At 44.1% G+C, this 12,746-nt stretch overlaps 1 protein-coding gene across 7 annotated transcripts in view; it reads left to right on the forward strand.

Moving 5' to 3' along the window:
• Window positions 1–9,184, forward strand: part of Albfm1 (albumin superfamily member 1) — a 37,502-nt gene extending 28,318 nt beyond the window's left edge. For 4 of the 7 annotated variants that reach the window (XM_006535172.3, NM_001252661.1, XM_006535170.3 and 1 more), the window contains 2 exons: window positions 3,928–4,060; window positions 8,541–8,963. In XM_006535172.3, the coding sequence (XP_006535235.1) occupies window positions 3,928–4,060; window positions 8,541–8,609 (202 nt within the window). In that variant the 3' untranslated portion in view covers window positions 8,610–8,963. Of the gene's footprint in view, window positions 1–3,927; window positions 4,061–8,540 lie in introns of all 7 variants that reach the window. The other 3 variants (XR_389287.4, XM_006535168.3, XM_006535169.3) reach the window with 1 other exon arrangement.
• Window positions 9,185–12,746: the final 3,562 nt, after the last annotated feature.

Raw genomic sequence — 12,746 nt, forward strand, 5'->3', positions numbered from 1 at the left:
GAAACGGCAGCTTTTGTGTTCGGAGTGGTCAGAAGTAACGACTCCCCGAGGTTCTCGTTCTGAACCTCATTTCCAGATGTCCTGAATTCGGGCGATGGGAGACCCATTCTCGCCCATCATCCATAGGGAAGGCCATTTCTTCTTGTTTCGGGGTGAACTTCCATCCTCAGCTCTTGTGCTCTTCCTCCCTCTATTGGCCATTCTGAGAACTGCATCCATGAACTAGCTGCCGGGCCGGCGGAAAGCAAGCCTGGAGCGAGGAGAAAAAGCTATTTCCAGAGATGAGACTAGAGCCCTTGAGAGGTGTGAGGAGGTGTTTGGGAACTCGCAGTTGTGAGTCAGAAGAGAGAGGGGAGTGTACGTGAGGAAGCTTCATTATAACTGAAGACTTCATTAGGATAGTCAAGACCGTCCCTGTATATGTAAGAGAGCTGGGGTGAGGTACCCTTTTCGTGTGGGTGTCAGGAGGGAAGGGGATTCTGATGGAAGAACATAGTTAAAAATGGGTGCAGGTGGACCTACCATCACCACCGTCACCATTATCAACACCACAACCATCACCACCACCACCATCACCATCATCGCCACCATCCCCATCATCCCCATCATCGCCATCATCGCCATCACCACCTCCATCATGCTTAGAAACAGAGAAGTCCTGTGGTGTAGGTTGCCAGGGTTCATGATCTGAAGTTTTCCAAGTAACACTAGAGTAAGAGAAATAAGGAAATGCTTGTCAACGTGTATACATTTCCAACTATAGGACGAGCCAGTTCTAGGTCTGGAGAGACGGCTGGGGGTGGGGCTAACGTGCTTACGGTAGAAGCATGAGACCCGAGTTTCACCTTCAGCACACCTACAGAACCTAAGTGAAGCTTCAAACACCTGCAACAACAGAGGCAGAGACAGGAGGCTCTCTGGACCTGCCTGACAGGCTAGTCCTGCTGCTCCCACGAGCTTCAGATTCTCTGACAAATACACTCACATGTATGTCTGTTTCTGTGGCCTGGGACTCAGGTTAGACTCATCTCCTGGTACGTGGCCCAGATACTTCAGTGCCACAAGCAATTGCTTTAGTAGGAGTGTGTGTGTGTGTGTGTGTGTGTGTGTGTGTGTGTGCTGACCCAACTGCAATGGGAAGAATTCTGTGCTCCTTACTCCGAATAGTCAATTTGTTAGAATCTGATAGTTATCATTCAAAGGTGGTATAAACTGGTTGGATTATATACCCACATTATGTAGATTAAATGGCACAGAGACACAAACACGCTGTCTTCATTGGAGACGGACTCCGGTTAGGTCTACTTAAGAATGAAGGCTGAATATGGACAGAACAGTTGGCAAGAAAGATTATGTTATATTATATTCTGATTTAAAAAAAATATTGAGAGCCGGGCAGTGGTGGTGCATACCTTTAATCCCAGCACTTGGGAGGCAGAGACAGGCAGATTTCTGAGTTCGAGGCCAGCCTGGTCTACAGAGCGAGTTTCAGGACAGCCAGGGCTACACAGAGAAACCCTGTCTCGAAAAAACAAAAAACAAAACAAAACAAAAAATTGACTCTTCGGCCTCTGCTTCCCAAGCGCTGGGATTAAAGGTGTGCGCCACCACCCCCCGGCAAAAAAATTGATTCTTTTTATGATAAAGGTAACTATGATCATTTGTAAAATATAGACAAATAGAGAAAAAAAATATCATTTAAGCCCAACAGTGTGGAGACACACATCATAAATGCATGTGTAACACAGAAGTCTATGATGCCATACTTGTATGGTGGGCGCACACTTTCAACTGCTTCCTGCTCACCCGTCTTTGGGTTCACTATGGTTAGTAATGCAGGTCCTGCCGGCTCTTGCTACAGCCTGCTTGTTGTAGCATTTCCCTGCCAGCCATCACCTTTGTCTCTCAGTGGGGGAGTTTGTGAAGCACTCCACCTCCTCACAGCCCCCAGAGGCTCTCTAGGCATGCCACCCTGGCACTACTCCAGACTCACAGGGAGAAGTCCTGGCCTGCAGCCCCTGCCACCACCCACAAGGCTGGCGTCCCTCCCCCCTCCCAGGGTGACGTGCTTGCGCTTGCGGGGTCCGCCATGGCCGAGCTGATGGGCCTTAATGATTTGCAGGACTTTCGAGAAAACACTTTCTCGATACTTTTTCAACGAGTTTGCTGCCCCCCCCCCCCCCCCCATGATTCAGAACTGAGTCTAATGAAAGGAGACCTAGCAGGCAACTACAGAGCTGTCTCCCGGCTTCCCAAGACCAAGCATCTCTCATTAGGTAGACTTCTCACTCAGCTTTTACGATGGAAGCTCACCCCACCGATTTGTGAGTTATAGCCAAGGAATCTGAAACCCCTGTTACAAAAGCAAAATGAAGGACACTTTCAGGTGAAGACAGAAATCGTAACACTGAAATTATAAATAAAATTATAGGTACAAAGGCTGAGATACAGCAAAGAGTAACATACGCCAAAAGCTGCCTGCTACCCCCATCATTTTACATTTTTTCTTTAAAACATTACACTGTATATTTTATATACATTCTGTCACTAGTTATTCTTCACAATGGCATTTTAATGATCCTGTAATGTTCTGTTATATGACTCTAACCTTTTACTATTGTTGCACTTGGACATTATCTTCACTTTCTATTATAAATTACTATGAAGAAATTTTAATTTGTACTCTCTGTCACCATATCTGCTTTTACCTAAATTCCTAGGACCCAGAGCTAGGGAAACGTCAGCTTAGATGACATGGCCTGAATTCCCTTGGCTCTGCCACGGAACTTCTTAGAAGTAGGCCGTGTCAGTCTTCTGGAAGTTTAGTGCTGTCTCACTAATGATAGTCACACTGCCTCAACAGTCTGTGTCCTCAGGTGAGGTGAAGGTGTGGCTTTGGGGGTAGAGAAGATAGGAATTTTTGTGTTCTGATTCAGGGTCACACTACATGGCTCCGCTGACTTGGAACTCCATATGTAAACCAGGCTAGCTTCGAACTCAGAGAGATCTATTTGGCCCTGCCTTCCAAGTGCTGGGATTAAAGGTATGCACCATTAAACCTGAGACCAGGATGTCTTTGAATGCATAGAGATCCTCTTGGCTCTGCCTCCCAAATGCCGGGATTCATGGTATGCGCCATCATGTTTGACAGAAACAGGACTTTTAAGGAAGTGTGCTAGCCAGGCACCATGCCAAGATGGACATCTGCTTTTAATGCCTCGTGTCAAGTTCATAGTCGACACCCACCCAGAGTTTGTAGGACCTGTGGACACCATTTGAGTTGGTGAGCTGGAGGGCTGTGTTCTCCTTACCTTGTTTCTAGAGCCCAATCTGCCCAGCTGGTGACCATGCTGACAGTTGCCCGGGGCCTGTTCTGTATCACACATGTTTGGGATTTGCGAGTGGTAGTGGCCAGGAGACAGAAGAGGGCAGGAAGCATTTCAGCCTTGGAAACAGAGTTCCCCATGACCTGTCTTGTTTCAGGCCAGCTCCCCATGTTGAGCTTCCTACATGTACTTAACATGTAGGAAGCTCTCAGTTTCCACCATGTAGGACTAGTGGTGTTCTCATGGAAGTTGGCTAGCTGCCCAAACTGTAAAATAAACGAGGGGGAAAAGAAGCTACTGTATTTCATCCGTGTGCAAGAAAATGGCAGGAAACGAAGTTGCTCACCTTAGCAGGAGTTATACAGTGATAACTAAAGTAGTGTGCTCATCACACTAAGCAGGAAGAATTGATGGAGTGCTCATATGAAATGAAGGGAGAGATGAACACTGTGTGCGCTCTGAGGCCACGGGGTCACTTTTCAGTATCCTTAACCTGAAGAGTGTCTCGGTGTGGAGAAGTCAAGGATGCTCTGTGAATCTAAGTCAGTACGGTGGCCTTGCAAACTCAGGAGCTAATACCCCTCCCCCACTTCTGCTTTAGGCTCCTCAGCACCCTGGTGAAGCAGAAGCCCCATGCAGCAGAGGATGTGTTCCATTCCATTGGCGAGAATTTTGTGCAACTGGTGGAGAAGTGCTGCGGTGCACAGAGGAGAGACGTGTGTTTTCAAGAAGAGGTATCTGTGCTATTCAAGCAAACACACAGAGGAGTGTTGGGGTGTTATCCTTCCCCTATTGCAACCGTGAGATCAGAAGAAAGATCGCAGACAGAATGAATGGGTGGGAGTGACGGGCCGTACAGTACGTTCCTGGGCTTTGGGTATCATAACATTTATGTATGTTTGGAGAAACTGGAAGACTCAGACACAAATAGAAGAGTTAGACACAATAACTCTGGTGCCAGATGGGAGGGGAAACTAAGAAGCAGGAGCGGGTGGTTGAATTGAAGGCCTGTTCTAAGAGCAGAGAAACAGTCATTTAAAAATTAAAAATTAAAAAAAAATTGACAGTTTAAACCTCTGTTGGAGAAAATTGTGAGATTTTCTTTTTTTCTAGAAATTTCTAGGGCATGATCAGGAATTGTTGCTCTTTGAGGGCAGAAGCTAGGGATCAGGTAAAAAAGCATTTTATTCCCTTATTGGGCAGAACTTCATGAACAGAGGGGCTCAGGAACTCAGAAAGCACACACACACACACACACACACACACACACACACACACACACGCGCGCGCGCGAATGCAGATATACACACCTGTGTACACACACTTATACACTCACACACATGCACACACACAACTAACCACCAGGAAGCCAATTTTCTATAATTCATGCTGTTGTATGCAGTTAAGATTAAATGATTGTAAATCACAGGATTGTAAAGTTGTCGATGGTGCCATAGAATGTGTCTCGGCAAACCCCTGGACCATCTCAATGAGGAAGGGATGCAGGAGAGTCACCGGAGGGACGGCTTGTCTGACAACCTGATTGGGCAGGGCATGTGACTGTGTGGTTGAGTCCACAGGCTCCTCTACCTTTGGTAAGGCAGGCTGGGGCTGGTCAGAGCTCTGTTTAGCAGTGGCTCTCAGGAATATTTTTAAAGATAATAACCTTCATTATTGCTTTAACTACTTGCTCCTCTCTGCTGCTTCTCTGAACTTTATGCTTCCAGTAAAAGTCAACTGCCACTGTGCATAGCGTTCACATAAAGTTAAAAAAAAAATTCTAAGTTGAGCCTTCATAAATTGGGGGCTATCTAGACAGTCTGTGTAAGGGTTGGCAAGTTGTAGCGTATTTTTACTTAGTTTTAAAGATTTTTTTCCTTACCTTGTTCCTTCTGAGGTTCTTTCTCATTTGAGAAAGCTGTAGAAGTTACCAGAATGCTATGTTATACAAGTCAAAAGGCCTAGGACTTATGTATGTTAACGCATCATTCCACTGGATTCTTTCTCAGTGGGTCGTGTTTTCTTGTTTGCTTCAGGCCAGGCTGGTCAGATTTTAGTGTGTATAATCTGGACAGCAGCTAAAACATAGTGAGCATACTCTGCCCCCAGGGCTGCTGATTCAGTAGGTCTGTGTGGAGTGACTCCATGTTTCTAGCAAGCTCCAGGCACTGCTGCTGCTGGTGGTGTGGTGTGCTGAGGAGAACATCCCAGGAGCCCCTTCTCATTGTGAAGGTGGACAGATTACTCTCTACCCTTCCCGGCATGTCCTTAGGTCTAGTTTGGGGTGAGAAGCCAGAAGAAAGGATGGTAGTAGAAATAAAGAAACTGCTGGAAACAACACCAATATGGAAGAAAAATGGGGGATATTAAATATCAGTATTTAAGGCTAGAGTATGTGTTAAAACAAACTGTGCATTGCATAAAGAAGTTAGCCTAAAATGAAGGAACCAATGAAGAAAATATTTTGGAGTCTTTTCTTCAAAAGTTTGTGCCTCTGGTTTCTCTGTTGGCCGACTGATTCTGGGTTTCAGTAGCCATGGTTTTCAGTAGTATGTTGTAATGTGCCAAGAGTCTTCCTGGAGCTGAGATTCCAGAAGAGGGCTCAGCTGGCTGGCTGGCCACCCGTGAAGGCTGCCACCGGCCAGAATAAACCAAAACATGGAGACGAAACAACCTGGCACCCAGTCCATTTTTTTCCTGAAGAAGAGAGGCGCTGGTGTGTAGCACCAGGCTGAATCTGGACAGACCAAGGAAGGAGACTCCACAGTTCAGGAAACAAGAGAGTCTCAGCAGGTACAAGGAAAGCGTTCTGTTCACAGAAACTCTGTAGTCTAATCGTGCAAAATCTTCTGTGAGGAAGGATAACCGCACCAGACCTATTCGTCACCTCACAGGATGTGAGAACGGAACAAAGCTATCGTGAGTCAGCAGAAGTCGGGTGTGGTGAAGTGTGCTTGCTAATCAACGTGAAAGGAGAACGAAAGGTTAATTTTTCTCTGAGATGCGGATCCACACAGGTTAACAGAGAACGAATCTACCTATGATTTTAATAGGCCAGACTCTACACACGATGAGTCGGCCCAGCTTAATGAGTCTACTCTCAAAGTTAGTGCAATTGTACAATACAACTACGAAGAAAAGAATGATGGCGAGGTTAAGTAGGATGATTAGCTAAATACATATGGATCAGGTCGCACTGAGCCACTGACCACCAATGTTTTGTATTTTGATATACTCCATAAGTTGAAAACCAAGTAATACACAATGTGGCTTATAACACAAATAAAGATGAACAGGGAACATTCTCTATTTCTAAGAGACAATTTTAAGTTTTTTCATCCTCTTATGAGTCTTGGAATAATTTAAAGAAGCATTGTCATCATTTAATTAATGTAGTGCATTATGTACTACAGAGTATTGTATAGTATAGCGTACTGTGTCACACTGCCTGGTTAAAGCACCCGCTTCAAACTGGAACATGTATGTTCTCTGTTAACAGGTTGCTACTGAAGTTAGAAACTGGTAGTCTATTCAATGGCAGATTTACTGGAAATATTATTTACAATAGCAGATGGGTCTGCTAAAGGTCAGAGACTTCCTGTTATCTCTCAAAAGAGACATTACAGCAGCCACCTTGTTAGTGAAGTTGTGTCTCTTTTGTAGGCTACCATTGACATCATGAAATGATGCCGTGTGTGTGTGTGTGTGTGTGTGTGTGTGTGTGTGTGTGTGTGTGTGTGTGTGGTTTCCTGATCTCTCCTTCCTCTCTGAGAGTACCTAACTGCCCCTTTTCCATGCTCCCAAACCAAGCACAAGCAGGTACTCTTCTCACAAAATTAGAATAACTCTGGGTTTTACTTATATAGTTTCTGCAATAAAATGTTGCATTATCTTTCAATTTAGACAGAGTTATCTTTAGACGAATTGTTGGCTGACCTCGTAGGGTATCTTCTTTATGCAGCCCTGGGCAAACTGGGGTTAAAAGTATTTGTGAGCATGCCCACCTAGCCTACACCCATTTTTCGCTGGCAGTCTTGTGTGGACTGCATGTCGGACTGTGTAGGTCCCCTTTTATTCTGGGCCGCCTACATGATTAGATTGCTTCCTGCTTTTCTAGGCTCAGGAGACAGCTACATAGCTTCCTGATGGAGCCTTTGCTTAGCACATGGCCCTAATTTTAATCCACAACAGCATAAGAGAATAAATAAATTGGTTTTCCTGGATGCCTTTCCCCTATCTTACCTGAGCCAAAAACATATTTGCACGTTACTGGTTATTGTAACAATTACAAGTTACCAAGGAACTATGGGATACATGATGTCAGAAAAGACAGATACAGAACACACTGCGGTTACTATTAACTTCAGAGAAATGAACAAATTGGGTCTTTGGTTAAGCTAATACAGTGACTTCTCATGAAATATTTACTTAAAAGGGGGCTGGAGAGATAGCTCGATGGTTAAGGGCACTGACTGCTCTTCCAGAGGACCCTGGTTCAAATCCCAGCACCCGCTGTGGCAGCTTACAACTGTCTATAACTGCAAGTTCTGACACTCTCATGTACTCATACATGCTGGCAAAACACCAGTGCACGTAAGATAAAGGTAAATACTTTTTCTCAAAAAAGAAAGAAAGTTGACTTTAAGACTTACAGGTTATTGAAGGAGGAGGGATTTCTTAAAGTCCAGAAGCTTATAACTCAAAGCAAGCCTGAAAAGTCTGCTCTGCCTAAAGGATGGACTGTGATGATGTCAGAGCCCAAGGGGAGGGGCTAAATGAATATACTCAGCCTTCTCCCAGGAATGCTATCGGTGCTTAGGAAGGCAAGCCAGCTCACATGTGCACACATGTATGTATGCATGTATGTATGTGTGTGCCATGTGTATTTGTGCAGCTGTGTGTGGATGTACATGAGTCTATCTGTTTGTATGTATGCACATGTACCTATGTGTTACCCTGCAGCGAAAGAGCCTGGCCACCTTGAGAAGAGATCAAACTATTTTAGTTCCGATGACCTGAAAGGGAGAAAGGACTTGCAATTAACTGAGTCTTTAAGTCACCAGGCCTGTGGGGACGGCTGACACTGAGAGGAAGGGGCATCATGGAGCCGTCTCAGGATCCATCATGGAAGCCCAAGTCGTTTCTGTTTAGGGGCCTGGACCATCATAGTTTTGACTTCTTCCCTCTCACAGGTATGTCTGTCCTTTTCCCTAGGGACCTCAACTGATCACGAAGTGCCAGTCCCTCTTAGAGGCCAGCTCATCCCAGAGCGGGTTGATGTAGGATCATGGCTGAGATCAGCGCTGTGGAAGGGGGCAGCTGACAGAGAGCCTTCGCATTGGCTCAGCGCTGTTGCAGAACACTGGCCGGTCCACACCACCTTCCCTTTCCCCTCAGCAGATGCCATACGGACTCCCAGATCAGCCCCGCTCAGAGCTCTCCCACCTCACGGCCTGCCTCTCAAGGGCAGAGACAAGAACCTAAAGAACATTCAAGGCCTCCAGACAGTTTAATGTGCGGCCACACTTCTCTGGGAACTGCTGCTGGGCCCCACAGTGGAGGCTTCAAGGTTGACATGGAGCAGTCTGTACCACTTCTAAGAGGGAAAGGCACAAATAAAGTTATCTTCATGCCTGGGCTCTGGCTCCTGGCTCTCCTGGGTGTATTCAAAGCTGACTTTGCCAGCAATGGCACCCAACACATTTATATGAATTTGAGCAGTAAATTGTACTGAAAATGACACAACGGATTTATAATTGGGACTTTAATTTTTTTCTGATTTTAAATATTAATTTAATTATGTAAATTAATAATAACAATGTACTAATATTAATAACATCAGCAGTAATAGTTTAGTACTTACTGAGTAAGTGAATTATTTTGACTTGAGAAACAGAAAACTTTTAATGCTGCTCTATATTCGATCTTTTTTCCTACTCCAGAGTTACTAATATGTTTATGTACATTAGCAACATTCACATTTGTTGACCATTCCATGCGTCCAATACACTGTGCAAGATACTGTGGTGGAGACCAGAGAGACAGCTCAGCTGTTAAGAGCACATCAGCTCTTTTAGAGGGCCCAAATTTGCTTCCTCACACCCATATGTACAGTTCATTGTTGCTTATGGCTCCTGTTTGGAGGATCCCTCTTCTGGCCTCTACTGGGACCTGTTCTCACATATGCACTTGTACACACACACACACACACACACACACACACACACGCGCACACACACACACACACACACTTGAAAACATAAAAGGATAAAATAAAGGTAAATACAGGGAGCCTAAGCCACTGATGAGCTGATATAAGACACAATCAATTTAAGGCATTATAATAAAGCCTTGCTCAGAACTAGACAGCAAGAATGGCTTCCACAGCTGGACAAGAGGTGAAGGGGATTCGGAGAGTGACCCATTTGCCTGTGGTTTTTGTATTGTGTTTTTGAATTATGTGTGTATGTGTTTTGTGTTTGTGGGCACATGAATGCCATGGTAGATGTCTGGCAGTAGCTGGACAAACTAGGTGTTGACCACCACCTTCTGCCTCGTTTGCCACTGGGTACACTGGGCCAACTGGACGACGAACTTCTCAGGAGTCTCTGGTCTTCCTGCCTTGCCCTAGGAGCCCCGGGATCACAGATGTGTGTTATCACATCTGGCGTTACGTGCATTCTGGGAATCTGAGCACTGATCCTCGTGCTTTCACAGCGAGGACTTTACCCTCCGAGCCATTTCCTCAGCCCAATATGGCTCCCCAGTCCAATATGTCTGGGCTGTAAGACAAAAACAAAGTGGTTGTGGGCTATGAGGCTCACTGGAAGAGAAGGCTGCAATGGCAGGGGGCGGGGTGTGTGTGACATATGCTGATTTAAATGTAACCGAAACTCTCTCTGTGTCTCAAAGCTTTAATATGCAGAGCACCAACATTTACATGTGATATTCACACTGCTCTCACAACTGTTCAGTGAAACTACAGGCACAGCTCCTCTGTGGAGGCAGCTCCCACTCAGTCAGTTGACTGTGGAGAAAAGATACTTAACCATTACTGTGCCAAATAGAGTTTTCCTTGTCTTTCACCCCTGATCAATTCAGTATAACAGTAGTCACACATCACTTACCTTGTCCTTGTTCAAAGTAAGCTGGAGATGACGGAGTAAGTGGGAGGTGGCAGGCTACAAGCAGCTTGTCCACTTTTAGGGAAGTACTTTAGCATCCTTAATGTCTGAGCAGAGTCCTGGAACCAGTCTCCTGGAATTCAACCCTTAACAACCACCCATGGGTTCAAATCCTATCTGTTTCTTCTAATTAATGTCTCAGTCAATCTCGTAGCCTTTCAAGGATTACATTCCTCAGATATAACATATGATTCAAAGAGTAATTTCTTCATGAGACTGAAAGGCAGAAGGCAAATGGTATAACAGCTATATGAAATCTCAGGGTTTTTTTTTTTTCTTTCCCTCAAATATTGATATCAGTGACTCAACCCTAACGTATTAAATACCAGTGAGCGTACAAATGGATGGAGCTGAAGGTTTCCTTTCTAACTACTCTATCCTATCACATGTTTCCCATGTTCATACTTAAACATAGTAGTTAAACCTGCCAATTCTCCCCTTCATCAGCCGCCTCGCTCAGGGCATGCCTCCCCTTCAGCTTCTCACACCAATCACAGCCTGCAACTACTTTCCACAGTAATGCCGGCTAACTGAATACTTCAGAGTCCTGAGGTAATAAAATATATTTGGGGTGGCTTTTATATTTTTGTGGGGGCAGTTGATGTTAAGTGAAAAACCTAGCAAAATTTCTAGCTACTGGATCAGACTTGTGAATAAAGAGAAGAATGCACAGTTGAGTTTATGAGTGTTTTAGATAGTTAACTCAAGAACTGATTATCCATTTTATTGAGCATATCCTATATATAATACATAGTATGAAATACAAAAAGTACAACTGTAAAATGCAACAGACTCTATGATTAATAACTATGGTATGATATCTGGGGTTTAATTTTAGTTCATATGTAACTGACAAAGACATATTTGGATCGCCTAAAACAAGGAAATAACTTTTTTTTTCTTTTGACAAAACATCTATGGTCTTGCACCATGCAAAACCAGCTGAAATAGATTTGGCCTTAGAAACCGCATTAGTTATCCAGGTCCGTGCAGCCATCTTAGCAGTTAGCCACACAGCACAGCTAAGGTTTCTGATCTCACGGTTTCTGAAGACCAGGACCCCAGGGAATGGTTTTCTGGCTCAGAGTTGCTTAGGAAGTTGCACCGAAGGTGTTAGGAAGATAAGTTCTGGCCTTTGAAGTCCAGATATTCACGTCTGAGAGAACCGATGTTCCAGAGCTCTCCAGAGGAGCGACTGCTGGCTTTCCATAAACAGGTGCAGCAGAGCCCCATCAAACAGGCTTTCCCGGTGGGCTCAGGCCATCACATGCCTGAGGAAGAGACCCAGCAGAGCATTCAGGGAGCCTTAGCAACTCTGAGGCACACGCTCTCCCTTCTGCTTTGCTCTGTCCCTTAGCACTCCTAGATGCTGAAAGCATGTGATAAGCACGTGATGTGATTAGCTTGCCGGATCAATCATTCCACATCCTCCCCGACAGCATCACATTAGATGACACACTTTTCCAATTGTCTCTCAATTAAAAATAAAAGGCAATCATTATGTTTAGCTGATTTGCAGAAGGATTTTGGGAGATGGGAAAGACTTGTTAAATCTCACAAAGCTAAGGTCTGACTAATTAAAAATATCTAGTGGGAATCTATTCTTGCATGGACTTCTTACTCTTTGTGGATAACTTTCATGCAGCTTACTTTCTTTCCTGATTGAAATGCATTATTGTATAATTTTCAACAAATATAAAAAGTTGGAGAAACACGAATCACAAATAATTCTATAATCTATACATAACTTGTTTTGAGTTTGTGAGTGGATACACAGCATTAGTGTGCAAATACACAAATAATAACCTAATGGATGAGTATTTTATGATATGATTATATATTCTTATATTTATAAAGAAAATTTAGCTCTACTATTAAAATATAATTTTAATGACTGCAGCATCAGCACAGTAAACAACTTTGAAGAAAGCCTTTGTATCTCTGATGCCCATATAACATCTTATAAATAGAATTATAAATAAATTATAGGATAAATTTAACATCTAACTCGTGCTTAAAGGGGGAAAAACATTTGCTGCAGCAAACATTGTCACTATCTGCCGAATAGTTTAATCTTTGCTAGGGATCTTGTTGCACTGATATGGTAGCTTTTATTTTCTCTGCCCAAATTCAGTTTGAAATCGGCCCTGGGTGGTGGGGGTTCAGAAGTTTCCTTTGCAGCTTACACAATATCATATGTTGCCAGCAGAGGGCGTACTGTAAAAACATAGCCGTT

The sequence above is a fragment of the Mus musculus genome, chromosome 5 (assembly GCF_000001635.26).
Source record: "Mus musculus strain C57BL/6J chromosome 5, GRCm38.p6 C57BL/6J".
Classification (NCBI taxonomy): Eukaryota; Metazoa; Chordata; class Mammalia; order Rodentia; family Muridae; genus Mus; species Mus musculus.